This window comes from Hypomesus transpacificus, chromosome 11, assembly GCF_021917145.1.
Source record: "Hypomesus transpacificus isolate Combined female chromosome 11, fHypTra1, whole genome shotgun sequence".
NCBI classification, from domain to species: Eukaryota; Metazoa; Chordata; class Actinopteri; order Osmeriformes; family Osmeridae; genus Hypomesus; species Hypomesus transpacificus.
In genome coordinates, this window is record NC_061070.1 from 18,236,795 (window position 1) to 18,256,766 (window position 19,972).

The following is a 19,972-nucleotide window of genomic DNA, read 5'->3' on the forward strand; positions in this document are numbered from 1 at the left end:
GAGAAAGTTTCTGGTGCGCACGAGATACTTTCTGGTGCGCACGAGATACTTTCTGGTGCGCACGAGAAAGTATCTTCTCAGACACTGTTACTTGTAGGCGAGGTGGAGGCTCGAAAACCACATTATTTGGTGGCCGTTGGATCACCAATAAAAATTGTGCGAGTTGCAGCATATTGCTGCTGCCATCAACTGTGCCAGCGATACCCCGAGTCGAGATACAATTTGTAAACAAAAGCGTTTTGTTATGAACAGTATTAAAGTTTGAAATGATAACGAGGACGTAAAGTGTTGCGATTGCGCCGGGGCTTATAACTGTATTTCCAGTTTTTGACATGATGATAAATGCACATTATTAAATACATATATTTAGTTATACACTGTGTTCTGCAGTTATCTAAAGGTAGGATGTATGATGTTATCCTGTATTCCATGCAGTCAGGGCATCTCCTGCAACCATAGTGGACCATGTGATGTTGAGACCGCCACGTTTATAAATGAGACCCCTGCTCAAGACGGGTGTATCCCTTGTGCCAAAACAGACAACACAACTTCAAAATTCGTTTTTAATGTCTTTCTAGATAATATAGTGGTGGCGACTCACAAGCAAACGTCCTTAAAAGTCATTTCCACGCATGTAACAGCAGATCTAATGCACGCTTCTGTGCATGCGGTATCCACCAGATACTTAAGCGTGGTAACGAGAATGTTTCTCGTGAGCACCAGAAAGTTTCTCGTGCGCACCATAAAGTTACTCGTGCGCACCAGAAAGTTTCTTGTAAGCACGAGAAACTTTCGGATTTTTTTTTCATGATTTTTTTTTTCTTCATGTCCCTTTAGGGGCTCCGTAAAAAAACAACGTTTCAACCATTCCAAACTTTTTTTCGAGTTGTCGAGTTAAGCCATTGTTGGCATTCATGGGATTGTACTTTTCTTTATGTACTCTTTAAGAACTTTGTTTTGGTCTGATGGATCACTTTTGGGCAGGGGAGTGGGTTTGTTTTCAAATATGGGTGGGACAGCTTTTCCCCAATAATACGGACGTAAAATTTAATTTTCTTAATAAAAAGTGTGAATTTGTGTATAGGTTCCACATGATGAGGTGGTCCAACACTGAGGTGACAGTTAATGTAAACCGGTACTCACATTTAGCCGGGAGATCGTAGTCGCAGATGATCTTGGCGTTGCCGGTGTCACAGCCTGCATGGAGTGTGGGACTGGTCGAACAGCAAGTTCAGCCAGAGTTGGTGGAGTCCAAACATTCATCCCAGGGGGTAGTCACTTGGGCCCTACCTTACACACACACACACACATTCAAACTACACATTAACACTGTGACACACACTCAGATACTAGCAGGATCACCCAGATGTTGACACACACTCATGCACACACATACACACACACACACACTCACCCACAACAGGTCTGCTGCTCGAAGACAAAGCTGAGACTGTATCAACAGGTCTGCTGCTCTAAGAGAAAGCTGAGCAAAGCAAACAGGGAAATTATTCATCTGTCAGGATAATGAGTAATAGTGCTGTGCTAGTTGAAGTAAGCAAGTAGCAGCATGTTTCTTTTGCCCTAAGTGCTTTTGTTAAATACAGGAAGATCTGTGTTTCTTGGAAAGTTTCCTTGACAATGCAGAGTTTGGTTTCTGTCCTCTCCTAAACCTTCTCAGCATTGTCAGTCTATATTATATTCTATTTTATAGTCTGTACTATATTTTATACAATATTCTATACTGTATGGCCTGGATTCAGTTGCTCTGCAATCACTTTTGACCGTAATGGTTTGTGAAGAATGTCGGTAAACCAGGGCAGTTTGCAGGGAAAGTGCAAGAGAAATAAGAGTAACCAGAGCACATATGATTTTGTGCCATTAAGTAGTTAAATTAAGTGGCTAAATGGATGCTTGCTCCTCATATTCTGAACACAGTGTATCCCGGTCACAGGGCACAGTGAGGGAGGCAGAGAGGCAGAGAGAGAGGCAGAGAGAGAGGCAGACAGAGACAGACAGACAGACAGACAGACAGAGAGACAGACAGAGAGAGACAGACAGACAGACAGACAGACAGAGAGAGATAGAAAGAGAAGGGCAGACATACAGAGACAGAGGGGCAGAAAGAGAGACAGAGAGAGAGACAGAGACAGACAGAGAGACAGACAGAGAGACAGACAGAGAGAGACAGAGGGGCAGAGAGACAGAGGGACACAGAGAGAGAGTGGAGGTGAAGAGTTGGCAGGTGGTGTGATGGATCTTTACAGTGTTATATTTCACTTGTTCTAAGTAGCTGAAACTGCTCACCAGACTGACAGTCCAGCATACATTAGTGAGTGTTTTGTGTGAAAACAGAGGGCTATTCCCTGAGAAGGTTTCAGCACCTATACCGCTTGCTGCTCCTTCTGTGTACGAAAATGGCTACAGGCCGAACCTCCAACAGAGACTGACGTTGATGTTCAAAATAAGATGATTAAGATGAATAAGATGAATAAGATGATTTCTCGCCGAATTTGATAGATTTTTGCAGTATTGGGAAAAATGGATTGTGTTTGTGACCTCACAGAATCATCACTGATCTGTCATTGTGTGAATTTACATTTATTTCCATCATTGTACCATCAGTATAAATGACCAACTTTTTGTTCTATGTATGTATGTATGTCTGATTGTATCTTTGTTTCTTTAAAAATAAAGTATAACAAAAAAAAACAAGCCAGGCTGGCCCCACTCTGCCTCCTCTCCCCGTCTCTGGTGATCCTCTTTGGGCTGGGCTGAACCAGGGCCTGGCCTGCTGTCTCAATCTGCCTGGGGGACCCTGTCAAACTCACCTTTCTACCTGACTGCTGTGATTTATATCTGAAGGATCATGATTTTCAAAGTTTTCAAAATCAAAAGGGAAATTGACACACACATACACAGAGACAAAAACTCTTACTCAACCATGTGTGGGAATGGTCTCATGATATTTGCTCTGCTCTTACGTAACTCCCACAATGCTTTGCTCCACAGGAACCAGAGCAGCCATGCTGTGGTTGTGCTGTTGGGCAGGATATCTCCAGAGGAAGGACAAGCTCTTAATTGGCCCGAATGAGGCAATAAGAGATAAGAGCTGGATTGCCCTCCAGTGCGATGTCATTGTGCTGTGTGACTGGAGTACGATTGCTCTGTTGACCAAACAGAGAGCAGGTGTGGAAGCTGCCTCCCACCCACCTGGGCCTCTCCACTCTGCTGCTGTGCCTCACACCTTCAGCAAACACTCTTACACCCTGGGAGGAGCTGAGAGGAGGAGCTGGGGAGCTAGGAAGAGCAAGGAGGGCCTGGGAGGAGCTGAGAGGAGGAGTAGGTAGGGCCTGGGAGGAGTAGGTAGGGGCTGGGGTGCTAGGAGGAGCAGGGAGGAGGTATACCTGAGAGGAGTGGCTGGGACAGGCTGGGGAGCTAGAAGGAGCTGACAGAAGAGGCTGGGAGGAAGTCTAGTCTGAGTCCTAGGATTAGGAGCTAACATGGTTGGGCTCCACATTCTCTCCTTCTTGAGGAAGCAGCCTGTGTTCCTGCAGCCTGTGTTCCTGCAACCTAGTCTATTGTAGAAGTTGGATTATCTGAAGGGTGAATTAATTAATCTGTGGTTTAACAGTGGAAGCCAAGAGGTCCTAACCCTGCATGAATCAAGCAGCCAATAAGGCTCTATGAGTGATGGGAGGCTAGTCAGGCTAAATCTGGGGGAACAGTAACCTGTTCTCTACTAATGGACTTCTTGTTCTTGTGTAGATAAATCATACTTCAGTAACCCCCCATCTCTAACCCTCCGCTGAATAACTCATTACTCCTTCCCTGCAGCCAGCTTCACATCTGAGGCAATTATTTCTGTTTCACAAACAATATGTACTGTAAACTCTTGGCTCCGGATGGCCCTCTTGTTTTGATAAAGGTCCATAAGTGTATAAATATGCCCAAAACCCTCTTGCAAGCAGCCCCATTAATGTGTTCCAGGAGGGCGTGACCGATGGAAGAAAGTGAACAAATTCACGTTTTGCATCGTAAACAAAGATGGAGAGGGGAATGGAAAGGGTTCCTTAATCAAGGAGTGAGCTAGGAGTGCTAGTTCAGCACAGACCTGCCATGCTTCAACCCTCTGTACTGTACAGAATTTTGTTCAACCACAATGTATTTTCAGTCAGCCTTGTCCTGGGTACCTGGCTGCCTGGGTCTCAACATGGTGCCGTAATGATGGATTAGGAGAGTGCTGTTTTACAGTGAACACAACCGCCACAACTCATAATAAAGTGTGGGAAAAGTACACACAATACTGACTGTAATCTCCACCAGGATGTGTGCGCACTCGTACCTTTACAGCTACATCTTTGTGTACATTTCTTTGCATGTGTTTCATGTTGACCCCATTTGGAGAGAGTGAGTGAGTGATAGTGAGTGAGTGATAGTGAGTGAGTCTTTCAGTAACTGAGAGGGAAAGGGGTCTGTGTGAATGGGGATGGTGGTGGTGTTCATATCCTCTTGCCAGAACCCTGCACACTGTTTCCAAACCCAGGGGAGGAGAGGGGCAGGGGGAGGGTAGGGGATAATGAGGCGGGCTGAAGGCATTTGGGGAGAAGCCCTTGCTAATGATGAGGAAGTTAGACACTGCTTTGATCTGCCAGGGTTAGGGTTAGATCTGCCAGGGCCTTTGGCTCGTCCCAGGAAAAGTAGTTTGCTGTATGGAAGAGATGCCTAATCTTCTTCGAGATATACTCAACATTCCTTCAGCTCTCTGGGACTAACACAGTTTGTCTGTCTGTCTGTGCCTCTGTCTGTGTCTTTTATGTCTGTATTTGTGTCTGTCTGTCTGTATCCGTATCATAGGAATGTCTGCACTTAGGAATGTTTTTCTGGACCTGATGTTTCCTCCAGGATCACAATGACTCTTATTGAGAGACTTGTTGCTCTTGTTGGTTAGTTGTAACTGATTTAAAACTATTGTACTTGCTGTGTAATATATTTTTGTTGCTTGCTTTTTTCCGCAGGTAAGGGTAAATTACAAGGTTTCCTTGCACTTTTTCGAGGTTCATGTTGTTTAATTGTATCTTGTTTAACTACATGTTTAACAACCACTTTTATGGTTCTTCCCTTTGGGACTTATTTAGTTTTCACAAAGTATGCTTCATGTTTTGGTTACCCGCAATGTTTGGAGCTATCTCGTTGTTATGATCAGTGACCTATGTACTTTTGTAAAGCTCTCTTTTGGAAGTCGCTTTGGATAAAAGCCTCTGCTAAAGGCATACATGTAAATGTATCTGTGGCTGGAATTCCTTTCAATGAATGGATGCTCCATTTCTTAAGCAGATGTGTTTCACCGCCTTCTTCCTTCATGCTGGTGGCCTCAGTTTTAATACGTGTGAAATTTACAATGAGTCTGAATAGGCCTCAGAGCACCAAGAGATTCAGGACAACTCTCAGAGGTGGTTTGAGAAAAGACATGGCTGGAAATGATCATGTCAATGCCTGCTTAGTGCCAGGCTGCCAGTCTGAAGAGAAGCCTAGGGGGCGGCAGTGAGGAGTAGAAAATGTGGACCACCCCTCTCTTTCTCTGGCTAGACTGGAGCAGTGACTCACCAATAACTGCAATCAGAATCAGAAGTACAACTGAAGTACAACTGGATTAATTGAAGCACGACACAGCACACACACACACTACATCTTACCTTCCCAATCAAAGACCTCCACTCCTTCAGTCCTCCAGAGTTCCTGCCAGCCCTGGCCTGCTAGTCTGCAGGGCACAGAGAGAAAGAGAGGAATGCACCCCTCTTCTTCTCCCTCCACTCCCTCCTCCTCATCCCTTCTTCCTCCACTCCCTCCTCCTTCTCCCTTATCCCTCCAGAGAAAGAAAGATGGAGGACCAAAGCAACTAAAACCCCAGGCCTCTTCAGCTTCTCTCATTTTCCTTCTCTCCTCTTTACTCTCACACCTTCACCCTTTTTTCCCTCCCCTCCCTGTCCCTCCTTTGTGATTAGTGTTTGCAGTGCTAGTGCACACGATGTGCTGTGTAGCCCAAGCAAGCAGAAGTAGCAACTCGGTGAGAGGCCAGGACAAGGCTGGGGTTGGGGCTGAGGTTGAGGAGTTGGGCTGGAGTTGTTGGCCCGGTATCCAGGCCAGGCAGGGCCTCAGATAAGGGGAGTGCTGTGCAGCTGTGAGGCCTGAGAGAACAAACATTACGCCACTGAGTGAGCGCTCCCAAGGGCCTCTGGAGAGCTCCATTGTTGCTGCCTGGCTCCGCAGGGTCACAGAGCTGACAGGGAACGCAGTTCATATGGCTTATCCAGCCAAACCCGGATCTTGACTATTAATGGAATTGAATGCAAGGACCCAGGATCTGGCTGGATCTTTATTTTTCATATCTCTGTTAGTTTTCCCCATATGCACGCTTCATATGAAATAAAACTTCAGAATGCTAGATGATTATCACAGTTCTGTGAATCTGATGTCTGTTTGGTCTTTTTATCACAAGCAAACAATCATTTATTTAGAATGTTTGACCACGGCATTAATATGTAATTAAAGAGAAAACCACTCTGGTGAAATCTCCCCTAATCTCTTAGATGCATTGGTTGCATTGTGCAAGTGTGGGAAAGGATCCTTATCTCTGCTTGGGGAGATACTCGTGCCCTTGGCTCATATCAAATACCAAGCGCACAGAGAGGAGCATGTCAGACTGTTGCCGGCAGATCTGTCAGACAACAATCATTCCCTGCTGCATCCAGTAAAGAGATTCTAAATGATGAAGACCCTGTCGAGAAGTGTTCCAGCACTCAGCTCCATCCAGTGACTGGATACTGTCTGCTCTGTCTGCTGGGTTTGTCCTCACACACGCAAACACATTTCTGGGGTTTGGTCTGGGATTGGTTCTGGGATTGTGTCCTGGGCTTCCTCAGGACACATTGAGCGCCTTAGCTACCTCAGAAACCCTGCACACAGCCAGGTGTCATCATCTTGTGATGTTTTCTGCTGGTGAAGGGTGGGACAGCTATTCTGCTGGATCTGGGTTGGGGAGAGAGAGAGGACTCAGTGCAGTCTGAGTTGGGGAGAGAGAGAGGACTCAGGGCTCTTAATAAACCCTGCTGACAGACCAGCCATGTATACCCTTAACTCAGCCAGGGGTGACCTTATCAATGAGCACTCAGTCTGTGTGTGTGTGTGTGTGTGTGCTGGCCTGTGTGTTTACTTTTGCTTGTGTGTCGTTTAAGTATATAAACGATGAGGGTACTACGGTGAAGAGTGCGTACCACGTAGGATAAAGCCTCACCACAGAGACTAGGGTTTGATTCCTGCTCGAGTCACTTCCTGCATGTCTACCCTCTTTCTCTCCCCTACATGTATTGTCACTCTACACTGTTTCCATCCCCCCAAAAATCCATAAAATAAATCAACAAAAAAGTACATACTCAAGATGTCTGCAAGAATGTACAAGGGAGGGAGTGCAGCTGATTGGTTTAATTTTCTGTTGGCCCGAAGGCTTGAGCAACTTGTCATGGTTCGTAAAAAAGCACTTTTAACTGTTTAAAAAAAAGAAAAATCATACTAAATAATGTTCTGAAGTATAGAATGATTTTAATATACAAACAGTAATCATTGGAAACTTTGGCCTCAGTGTGCATTGTCAACTAAACATAGGCAACAATCTCTTACTTCCTTATCAGAAGCACCTCTGGATTACTAAAGCCTTCTCAAACTTGCAAAACAATCACTCTCAGTTTCCTTGTTGCCATAGAAACTGCCCTCATTAGCATGATTGATGAAGAAATTAGGAGCTGGTTGTGAGCAGGTACCCAGAATGCATTTCAAACGGAAAAGCAGAAGACAAACAAGCGCTGACGTTGTGGGTCCAGAGCAAACATGGCAAAAATGAAACAGTTCATTTTCATGAATGAAGCCAGCTGACCTCTCCAGTCCTCCACCTGACCTCTCCAGTCCTCCAGGTGACCTCTCCAGTCCTCCACCTGACCTCTGCAGTCCTCCAGGTGACCTCTTCAGTCCTCCAGCTGACCTCTCCAGTCCTCCACCTGACCTCTGCAGTCCTCCAGGTGACCTCTTCAGTCCTCCAGGTGACCTCTCCAGTCCTCCAGCTGACCTCTCCAGTCCTCCAGGTGACCTCTCCAGTCCTCCAGGTGACCTCTGCAGTCCTCCAGGTGACCTCTGCAGTCCTCCAGGTGACCTCTGCAGTCCTCCACCTGACCTCTCCAGTCCTCCACCTGACCTCTCCAGTCCTCCACCTGACCTCTGCAGTCATCCAGCTGACCTCTCCAGTCCTCCACCTGACCTCTCCAGTCCTCCAGGTGACCTCTGCAGTCATCCAGGTGACCTCTCCAGTCCTCCAGCTGACCTCTCCAGTCCTCCTGAAAACTCAAACTTTATGAGGAATGTCAAAAATGTCTGACACCTGATCCCAGTGAAAAGACTCATAAAAAGGAGATAGTGATGATCAATTCAAATCAAATCAAATCAAATTTATTTGTATAGCCCTTTTTACACGCAAGCATGTCACAGAGGGCTTCACATGCGCCCATAGAACTGCCCCTCAACCAACCTAAACCCTCAAGGAAGACAAGGAAAAACTCCCAGAAAAACTCCCACCGGGAGAAAAAATGGAAGAAACCTTGGGAGGAGCAATTCAGAGAGGGATCCCCTCCTCCAGAGACGGTTGGTAAGAGAGAGGAGCAGAACACAAGCTAAACATAGTCATACAGTGTCAATGGGTTTTGAAACACCAAAATCAATTGTGGAGAAAGGTTTTCCCAAGCTGTCTTAACAACAGCGCATCAATGCATGGGTGTCATAACTGGAGTGCATCATGGGTAATGAATCTGGTAATTGTCTGGAATAGGAGCAGTGGTGGCTGTTCTGCCTCAGGGAACTTCTGTATCTAGCTCCTTCTTTATCATTTCTAATATCACTGCTCTTACCCCCCATCTCCCAGTTGATTTACTTAATGGGGAACTTAACTTCATGGGAACCCATCCGTTCTGTCTAGGTGTAAATTATGGATAATTGTGCCATTTAGACATCTGACTGTGGGGTTTAGACATCTGACTGTGGGGTTTAGACATCCGACTGTGGGGTTTAGACATCTGACTGTGGGGTTTAGACATCCGACTGTGGGGTTTAGACATCCGACTGTGGGGTTTAGACATCCGACTGTGGGGTTTAGACATCTGACTGTGGGGTTTAGACATCTGACTGTGGGGTTTAGACATCTGACTGTGGGGTTTAGACATCTGACTGTGGGGTTTAGACATCTGACTGTGGGGTTTAGACATCTGACTGTGGGGTTTAGACATCCGACTGTGGGGTTTAGACATCTGACTGTGGGGTTTAGACATCTGACTGTGGGGTTTAGACATCTGACTGTGGGGTTGTCAGGCAGGCAGCATGCTGGTGACGGACGCCTCATGGTTGACTGGCGCGAGGGGGTCATTTGTGTGTCTGTGTGTTTAGGGGAGATCCTACCAATGTTGGCTCTCTTATTCACCTTACAACAACCTAACCCAACAACTCTCTTATTCACCTTACAACAACCTAACCCAACAACTCTCTTATTCACCTTACAACAACCTAACCCAACAACTCTCTGAGGAGGAAGAGAGTAATTACAACAGCACAGTCTATACTTGTCCTGTCCAATAACAGGCACCCTGTTTGGCTTGGCTGTGAGTAGAGGCTGGCTGGCTGGCTGTGTGAGTGGAGGTTAGCCTCTGTATGTCTCTTCTAAAACAAATTCTCTTTCTCTCTTTTGACCCTCCCTCCCTCCCTCCTCTCACAGCTGCTGTCCATGTCAGGTATGTGAGGCAGGGTGTGTGAGGCAGGCTGTGTGAGGCAGGCTGTGTGAGGCAGGGTGTGTGAGGCTGTGTTTGTGTGCCTGAGAGGGGTGATGTTCAGTGCAAGCTCAGCCAGGTGGAGATAAGGGTGTAAAGAGAGGGAGAGAGAGAGGGAGAGAGAGAGAGAGAGAGGGAGAGAGGGAGAGAGCTGGGGAGAGGAGAGGGTTAAGTGTTGCCTCAAGCCAGTACACAAGAGCTTAAACAGGGCAGGTGTGACTGACAGCTCTTTAAGTCCCAGGGCCTGGAGCTGGCCCAGGTGCGAGTCAGGGAGGCTGGGCCCCCCACACACAGGCCCCAGATGGGGGGGGGGGGGGGGGGGGGGGGGGGGGGGGGGGGGGGGGGGGGGGGGGGGGACGACAAACTGAACTGAGAGATTTTCCATTGGTGTGTGGAAAGACATGTTGATTTATCTGCTCATGAAGTACAGCCCTCTAGCTTATGTACTAGTTTCTCCTCTCTTACACACAGTCCTTCCAGACACTGAAAATAAGAGAAAACTGTTATATTTTGTCATGATCCTCTGTCCAGGTTCTCCTACTGAAGCCTACAAAGGTCAGCAGTTCTCCAGGTCTGTTCAAATTGGTCCGGCCTCCCCCACTTCCTGTCAGCTGCTGTATGAGCAGGTAGCAGATTGGGTCCAGAGGTGCGTCCGTTTAGCCACTATAGGTGAGTGTATTTCATGTTTTTTGCAGCTCAAAGAAACATTTCCTGAGAGGCAAACTACCCAGCATTCCTTCTGTCTCTTGCTCTCCTGTCAGCCAGGAAGCACACTGCAATTACTCATGGGTAAGGTAGTTCTCTTAGATGAGTTTGACACTACATCCAAGGGGAGATGTCCCCCTCTGTTATCTTCACACTGTCGGTTTGACCTGGTTCAGTCACGCAACCCCTTCATTAGAGCCCTGTTGGAGGGAGCTGATTGATCCACAACTTGTTTTGAACAGACCTGTCACTCTGAGACCGGTACTCAAGCATTACATTTACATGTATTCATTTAGCAGACACTTTTATCCAAAGCGACTTCCAAGAGAGAGTTTTACAAAGTGCATAGGTCACTGATAACAACAAGATAGCCCCAAAACATTGCGGGTAGCCAAAACATGAAGGACATATTGTGAACGACCAAAAATAAGTGCCAAAGGGAAGAACCATAAGAGCACGTAGTTAAGCAAGTTACAATTAAACAACATGAATAGCTATAAGTGAAAGTGTAAGTGGTCCAGCAAATCATTCCTAAGTACCATTGTATTCCCGGAGCAAGTGAGTCTTGAGCCTTTTCTTGAAGGTGGGGAGACAGTCAGTCTCTGATGGAGGTGGGGAGTTGATTCCACCACTGGGGGGCCATTCAGGAGAAGAGCTTGTGTTGGGAGCGGGCGCTCTTGAGAGGTGGGACCACCAGGCGGTTGTCTGAAGAAGACTGTAGGTGGCGGGCGAGGGTGTAAGGCTGCAGGAGAAACTTGATGTAGTCAGGTGCAGTCCCGTTCACTACTCGGAAGGTCAGTACCAGGGTCTTGAATCTGATGCGGGCCGTGATGGGTAGCCAGTGGAGGGAGATGAGGAGTGGGGTAACATGGGAGCATCTGGGTAGAACAGGTGGGCCGCTGTGTTCTGAATACTCTGGAGAGGGCGGGTTACGCATGCTGGGACACCGGCGGGCAGCGAGTTGCAGTAGTCCAACTTGGAGAGGACAAGTGCTTGGACGAGCAGCTGGGTGGAGTGCTCAGACAGGTATCTCCTGATCTTCCGGATGTTGTAGAGGGTGAATCTACATGACCGGGAGACTGCAGCAATGTGGGCCTTGAGGGAGAGCTCATCATCCATGGTAACCCCGAGGTTCCTGGCAGAGGATAAAGGGGTCACTGTCGCAGATCCCAGGGTGATAGAGAGATTGTGGGAGATGGAGGGTTTGGCCGGAATGATGAGAAGTTCTGTTTTGGCAAGGTTCAGCAAGAAAGGAGAGGAGGGGTGGAGGAAAGAGAGGAGAGGAGGGGTGGGGAGGAGGAAACAGAGGAGAGGAGGGGTGAGGAGGAGGAAAGAGAGGAGAGGAGGGGTGAGGAGGAGGAAAGAGAGGAGAGGAGGGGTGAGGAGGAGGAAAGAGAGGAGGGGGAAGGAGAGGAGGCTTTGATCCTACACTTTCTGTCAATCAAACTATTTCATGACCGCCTATAATCTATAGATTTAATTGTAAAAAAAGCAAAAAAATACTCAGTGGTGACTTTGAATGGTGGTTGTTCTCATTAATGCATAAGAATGACAGGAGCAGTTGATGGGATACTGGGGGGTGGGGCACTTGGGGGGTTAGGGTTAGGGTACTGAGGGGGGAGGGCACATGAATACACATACACACACAGCCTCGGTGCCTGTGTGTGAGGGGTCTGGTTGGACAGTGTGCTGCTTGCCAGAGTTTCTCCAGGATGAAGCTATCACTGCTGTTTTTATATATGTTAGCAGGGTTCGAATTACGGGTGGGATTGTGGGGGTTTGACCCCCCTAACTAAGACTTGGTGCCCCCCCCCAAAAGAGGTAAAAAAAACTGGTTGGGGGGGTCAATACATTTATATATGGTTCTTACCTGTAATTGTAAATATTACTTTACGCCCTGGAGAAGAAGTTCACCCCCCCGATCGTCATTGTATAATTTGCACTCTGAGCAGAACTATCATTAACGGGCATGTTTGGAGAACAGAGGAGAGAGGGTTGTGAATAGCACTCCTACATTCCACAAATCCAATGGTTTTCCCCTGTGAACAAAGGAACATTGTCACTAAAGACTAAAGAGCTTATTCAGTGTCTTGCTGGCTTTTTCTTTCTTTCATTCCTCCTCTCACTCACTTTTCTAGGCACTCAAATGTTCCATATTTGTCACGTTGTTTATACGACCTCATGCTGGGATCTTTCAAGTTGGAGAGGACGGGGGACGACGACAAAGGTGTGTGTGTGTGGCATCTACAGCCTCCTGGTGTGTGTGAGCGAGTGTGTGAGCGACTGTGTGAGCGAGTGTGTGAGCGAGTGTGTGAGCGACTGTGTGAGCGAGTGCGTGACTGTGGGCCACCCCTGCACAGTGGGCCACCCCTGCACAGTGGGCCCTTTGTGTCGGCCAGCTTTATAACACCTCCTCTCTCTGCTAGCAGCTCTCCTCTTACACCAACCTATTTCCTTCCAGCCCCCACCTCCAGCCCCAGCCTCCACCCCCCGCCTCCACCTCCAGCCCCCACCTCCAGCCCCCACCCCTCACCTCCAGCCCCCACCTCCAGCCTCCACCTTCAGCAAACCAACACAGAGACAGCAAACTGATGCCTGGCTGTTACAATAAGCAGAGTGTCCTTGAATACCACACACGTGTTTGGGCAAACACAAAATATAACAGTTGTAGTATAAGTGTTTGTCTGACATCTGAGCAGCGGTGTTGTCAGGTCTGGCATCCTCTTTCTGTTTCTGTACCAGGACACAGGTCACTTTACCAGCAGACAGGTCTCTGTACCAGCAGGCAGGTACCAGGGGGAACAGTGTGCTGGCAGATCTGGTGGGTCTGCTCTGATATTACTGGTATTGTGGGGCTGATGGAGCTGGTATTGTGGAGCTGGTATTGCTGGTATTGAGGGGCTGCTCTTGCTGGTATTGTGGGGATGGGTTATGGGTGGGTTAGGGTTAGGGCTGGTATTGTGTGTTGTGTAAAACGGCACAAGTGTCTCATTCAGCAGACACACGCTGCAGGGCTGGCTTCCTCCGTAGCACAATCACCCACAATCCCCTTGGTGGTTCCCAGGTGGATCACCTTTCTCACAATGCCCCAGTCACTCACCTGAAGACCAGCTGCATTAACCTGCTCCACAGAGAAAGAGACAGGTTTACAGTTACACAAACACACACACATTCTAATATACACATGCACATGCAATCAGACATTACAGTGATTTACACACACGTACAGAAATACACACTCATATTTATTATTTATTACAACTTATAGAGTGCATGTGTTTGTTTGTTTGATACAGCTGAATCCAACAGCAAGGTGTTCGACAGCCATGTTGCAGTGATAAGTCTGGTCTGGGTCCACCAACAGACGCCTGGGAGAGAAACTGCTCCCACTCATAGCCGATCAGAAGCCTTTGCTTCTGGCCATCTCTGCACGTGCTCAGAAAGCACGCTCTCAGGTTGCCAGGCCAGATTGTAAACTGAGTTTTTCCCAGCACAACAGGGCAACCTAACACCACACACAGATCTGACACACAGGCTGTCTGGCATCAGTGTGCCCCTGACCCAGGCCTGCACACACAGTCTACCCCCGTCTGTCTCCTGGTCCATACCCCAGTCTGTCTCCTGGTCCGTACCACAGTCTGTCTGCTGGTCCGTACCCCAGTCTGTCTCGTGTTCCGTACCCCAGTCTGTCTCGTGTTCCGTACCCCAGTCTGTCCCGTGTTCCGTACCCCAGTCTGTCTGCTGGACTCCACTTTTCATTAAGTCAGAAGAGTGCATGTTTGGTGTAATTACTTTTTACACTTGAAGTCAAAATGTCTCTTCTTACTACACTACAATGACTTCATCAGAAAATACAGACACTTAAGGCCGATTTATACTTCTCCGACTCCGTTATTACAAATGAGCCGTTTCATCAATAAAATAAGCACATTTTCAGCAACTACACTGCCCATTTCTCTTCACATTTTAATTCAGATGCTTATTTTTATGTACCGTTTAGCTGAAATAAGAGTTGTAAAAACTTACAACAATGGCGGTCAAAGGATTCTGTTTTCTTGTTGGTCACGGCAACCCCGCCCCCGCCTCAAGCAGTTCTTAATACGGACCAATCACAGCCAAGGGGTATCTGTAAAATGACGGACGCACGGACGAATAGTCAGGAAAATCAGGAGGTGCACGCAGAGCTCTGCGAGGGGCTCGGAGAGGGCACGGAGAGGGAGTTCCTTGACGGAGAGGGCCCTGTGTGCATGTCCGTAAAAACGCAGAAGTATAAATCGGCATTTATACACACAAGTACACACACAAATACTATCAACGTCAATATAATGTAACATAGGTCAATTTCCATTCATAGTTCATCCTTGTTGGGGAGAGGGAGAGACACAGAGAGATCAGATTTAATGGGAGTCAGGTGGCTGAGTGGTTGGGAATCGGGCTAGTAATCTGAAGGTCGCCAGTTCGATTCCCGGCCATGCCTAAATGATGTTGTGTCCTTGGGCAAGGAATTTCACCCTACTTGCCTCGGGGGAATGTCCCTGTACTTACTGTAAGTCGCTCTGGATAAGAGCGTCTGTTAAATGACTAAATGTAAATGTAAATGAGGGAGAGGGTAGAGAGAAGGCTGGAGCAGAGAGGAGGATGAGAACAAAATAGGGTACAGTTAAAAAAGCAGAAGAGGAAAGGGGAAGAGAGGAGAGGGTATGTATGTGTAAATGTGCGTGTGTGCGCGTGTGTGTGCGTGTGTGTGTGAGTGTCAAGGCACCACTGTTATGTCCTGCTGTCATCACTGAGTCATAAAAGAGACTCCTGTTAGTGACCCCCCAGTCAGCGGTGTGTCCAGACATTTTTGATAGGGGTGGCACCAGGGGTGGCCCGCCTCTGACTGGGCATATAGCTAATCATATATTGGGGTGGCCAATCAGATTTCAGGGGTGGCCCGTGCCACCCTAGGCCACCCCCTGAACACGCCCCTGCCCCCAGTGACCCCCCCAGTGATCCCAGAGGACCAACTGAGGTGAATAACACAAACTCACACGTAACACACTAGGACAGACACAGATATATTGTTCTTTCCTCATTAAGCCAGTGTATCAGCTAACAGCAACAACATTCCTGCTTTGTGCTTGCTGGGGGCCATATGGATCTTTCTTGCATATTTTGTCGTGTTTCGACCGGCACGCATCAATTAAGTGGTGAAAGTTCCTTCTCCGATCCTTCTGGTGGTTTATGTCTCCCTGGGAATGGTTCCCTCCTCCCGCTCACCTCCCAGCCACCAGGGCAAGCAAGCCTTGAGGAAACCCCCGTCTATTAGAGGCTGTGCTGGCAGAGCTGCAGCCAGCCTAGGGTTAGGGTTACACCCTACTCTGAGCTGAAGTGACATTGGGAGGGTTAGGGTTAGGGTTAGGGTTACACCCTACTCTGAGCTGAAGTGACATTGGGAGGGGCAGTAAAACGAGGGTTAGGGTTAGGGTTAGGGTTACACCCTACTCTGAGCTGAAGTGACATTGGGAGGGGCAGTAAAACGAGGCAACTCCCTACTCTGAGCTGAACTCAGGAAATGATTATCACCTGTCACCTGAGATGGTGTTTCCAAACAGCAGGATTTATTTGATACTGTAAAAAATGTGCCTCAGAGAAAAAAAGGGCACTCACACTTTGTTACTATACCCCGTCTCTCTCTCTCCCCCTCTCTCTCTATCTCTGTGTCTCTCTCCCCCTGTCTCTGCTCTACCACAGCGCTGCCATCCTGGGACTGAGATGTAGATGTCCCAGCTTGTTGGAAAACAGAGGAGATTAAACATCCAGGGGGAACAATAACCAAGTTGGGGCAACGCTAAAAAAAAGACTAACATCTTGACTGAAGTCCTTTCAAGCATTTTATTTATGAAGCTGAATTCTGCCCCGGGGCAAGTGTGTTCCTGGGAGCTCAGTGTCGCTGAGCTGATCCGGACCTGCCAGCCAAGAGAGGAGGAGAGGGGAGAAGGGTAGTAGGAGAGGGGAGAAGGAGGAGGAGGAGGTGGAGTGGAGTAGGGGCCTGCAGGCTGCTCAAGGGCATAATGGGAAAACACAGAGGTGGCATGAAGTCATCCTGCAGGACTCAACTCGTCAGTAGAAAGAGAGGGGGAGAAGAGAGAGAGAGAGACGAAATACAGTAGAGAGAGCGAAGAGAAGAGAGAGCAAGAGCTTGAGCTAGAGAGAAAGGTGTGGAGAGAGAAAAGAGAGGAGAAGTGACGACCTTGAGAAGGGTTGGGCACCTAAGTGAAATGGAACAGTCATAGGATCCAGCTGTAGTGAAAAATGAATTTGTTTAGAGAAGTGCATCCTTGCACCATATTGAAACCCACATCACACTGGCCCCAGTCCCAGCCTCTACCCCTGTCTATATCCCTACCTCAGCTCAGAGTTGGTTGTAACCCGTAACCATAACCCTCCCAATTTTAAAGTGGAAAAAAGTGAGCCTTGTTGCTACATTGTCTGTTGCTGCACTTTCATTAAAAGGCTGTTCCGGACCTGCGGTCGCAGGGTTCTGTTTCATCCTGCTCAGCCAGGAGAGCGGTGAGGTCATGCACAGAGACAAGCTGTAAAAGGAACAAGCCTACCTGAATTACTGTAGCAATCACACAGGTAACATTCTCTAGGAATCCCTTCCAAACACACTCAAGGATTTAAGTCAAAAGCAATGTATATAGCTATGTGCTTGAGTAACACCATCTCTAGAGCAGATAGTAGTGTTGTCACAAAAACCAGTACTCTGGTACCAAGTCAGTACTCAATCAAAAAAAGTGGTACAATACCAGAATTGCTGAAGTTACGGTAGTACAGATTGCAGAGTCAGACGCTGACAAGCACAGTGTTGTCCGAAAAATCTCAACAGAGGTCGCTAGTGGCTCTCTTAAAAGTTACTAGATTAGATTTTTTGTCACTACAAAAGGCGAAAAGTCGCTAAATCTAGCGACAAAGTCGTTAAATTGGTAACACTGGACAAGCAGCCAATGCTGCAGGGGCTCCACTAAAAGTTGTTGACAAGAGAAGTGGAAAAGCCACGTATGGAAATACTTTCAGTGTGAGGCAGATGTCAATGAGGACATTGTCCATCACTAGAAACCAATTTGCAAACATCACCGTTCATGTCCTTTATGGTTTGCCGCAAACTGCAGATGTAATACCTAATACTGGGTTAGGGTCAGGGTTAGTAGGGTTAGTAATGTAATACCTAATACTGGGTTAGGGTCAGTAGGGTTAGTAATATAATACCTAATACTTGGTTAGGGTCAGGGTTAGTAGGGTTAGGGTTAGTAATGTAATACCTAATACTGGGGCATATGAAAGCAGGGTGCAAAACAAGGTTAACAAGGTACGTTTTTAGTAAAGGTTTTTAGATGACATCGTCTGCAGCCTCACCCAGACTCTACCTCCAGCGGCCCCAGGTAAATTGAGTTTGAGACCTCTGGTCTACACACGTTTTGCCTTTATATAGCACATTTAGCATGGACATACAGTCCCAGCCCTAGCCCCAGTCCCAGCCCCATCAAGGCGATATGACTGCTCATTTGAACTTTTCACCAAGAGTTTCACCTGCCAAGCGTCTCTTTATGTAAGAATTCAACCAGGAGTGTAAATCTCCTCCAGTCATAACTCATGTGGTTGATATTTCAACTGACAGGACCTGTGGCTCCACTTGGGTGAACTCCCACCCCTCCCTCTCTCCACCCCTCCCTCCTCTCCACCCCACCCTCTCCTTCCTCTCCTCTCTACCCCCCTCTCCACCCCTCCCTCTCCTTCCTCTCCTCTCCACCCCTCCCTCTCCCCCCTCTCCACCCCTCCCTCTCTCCACCCCTCCCTCTCCTCCCTCTCCTCTCTACCCCTCCCTCTCCTCTCTAACCCTCCCTCTCCTCCCTCTCCACCCCTCCCTCTCCACCCCTCCCTCTCCACCCCTCCCTCTCTCCACCCCTCCCTCTCCTCCCTCTCCTCTCTAACCCTCCCCCTCCTCCCTCTTCTCCACCCCTCCCTCTCCTCCCTCCTCTCCACCCTCCTCTCCTCCCTCCTCTCTTCTCCCTCCTCTCTTCTCCCTCCTCTCCACTCCTCCCTCTCCTCCCTCCTCTCCACCCATCTCTCAGGGCTGGTTCAGTGGGTAACTGTATGGATACTCAACCAGCCTTGCGTGGATACTGAACCAGAGCTGTATGGATACTGAACCAGCTCTGTATGGATACTGAACCAGCTCTGTATGGATACTGGGAGTTTGAGGAAAGTTGACGGCCATTGTTGATCCATCCCGTTTTGAGATGGAGCAGATCACATTCCTCTCCAGCGATCTGACCCTTGCTGTCTTTTCCCCCTGACCCCAACCTGGCCAGTGTTAGCTCTCATATCAGAATCAGAGTTTGGTTTATTCGCCATGTATGTTATACAAACACGGAATTTACTCTGGCAGGGAGGTGCAAACACTAAACATATACGAATCTTAAATTAAGTAAAGGTACAAAAGTGTAACTATTCCTTAGAAATAAACAATCTAAGAATAAAACGATTTAAATATAAAATATATGTACAAATATGTTGCAGTTATGTCTGGAGTTGAGGATGTGTCCACACCTGGAGATGAGGATGTGTCCACACCTGGAGATGAGGGTGTGTCCAAACCTGGAGATGAGGGTGTGTCCACACCTGGAGATGAGGGTGTGTCCACACCTGGAGATGAGGATGTGTCCACACCTGGAGATGAGGGAGTGTCCACACCTGGAGATGAGGGTGTGTCCACACCTGGAGATGAGGATGTGTCCACACCTGGAGATGAGGGTGTCCACACCTGGAGATGAGGATGTGTCCACACCTGGAGATGAGGGTGTGTCCACACCTGGAGATGAGGATGTGAGTGAGCTGCAGAGAAACACAGCCTCAGGGTGTCTCTGGGAACAGCAAACAGGAACACCTTTCACAAATGGTTTTCAGCCATACACACCCCCCTGTCCCCACGTCAACCTAGAGAACATGCCAACACACCCCTCACCTCGCCAAAGGTGACACACTCCAAACACAACAGAAACAGAGCCTGACTTCCAATTCTGAATACATAATTATCTTTTCTGAAAAGGAAAATACATTCAACGGTAGGGTGGGTGGGGAAGGAGGAGGGGGATGGGGGAAGGAGGAGGGGAGAAGAGGGTATGGTTAGTTATTTCACACAGCAGTCTATCAGTGGCACTGGCTGGAGTGCAGGTGTTAGAATTGAAGTGGCTGACATCAAATGAAAGAAGTGTGTACTTGTGTGTGATGTCACGGTGTGAGGTAATGCTGGGGCAGGAAAATACACATCGAAATGAAAACAAAAAACTGGAATTAGTGAAAGAAATATATAAATACTAAACATCAGTGAGCCAGTGGAGGTGACTCTTCTGAAGGTTAAGCTT

General features: G+C 47.8%; 1 protein-coding gene across 1 annotated transcript; it reads left to right on the forward strand.

Annotated features, from left to right (window-relative positions):
- The first annotated feature begins 10,298 nt into the window (after positions 1 to 10,298).
- On the forward strand, positions 10,299 to 19,382 carry LOC124474161 (immunoglobulin G-binding protein A-like). Its single transcript, XM_047030088.1, has 2 exons — positions 10,299 to 10,526; positions 19,128 to 19,382. The coding sequence occupies exons 1-2, from the start codon at positions 10,373 to 10,375 to the stop codon at positions 19,379 to 19,381; spliced, it is 408 nt and encodes a 135-aa protein (XP_046886044.1). The 5' UTR covers positions 10,299 to 10,372; the 3' UTR covers position 19,382.
- The last annotated feature ends 590 nt before the right edge of the window (positions 19,383 to 19,972 follow it).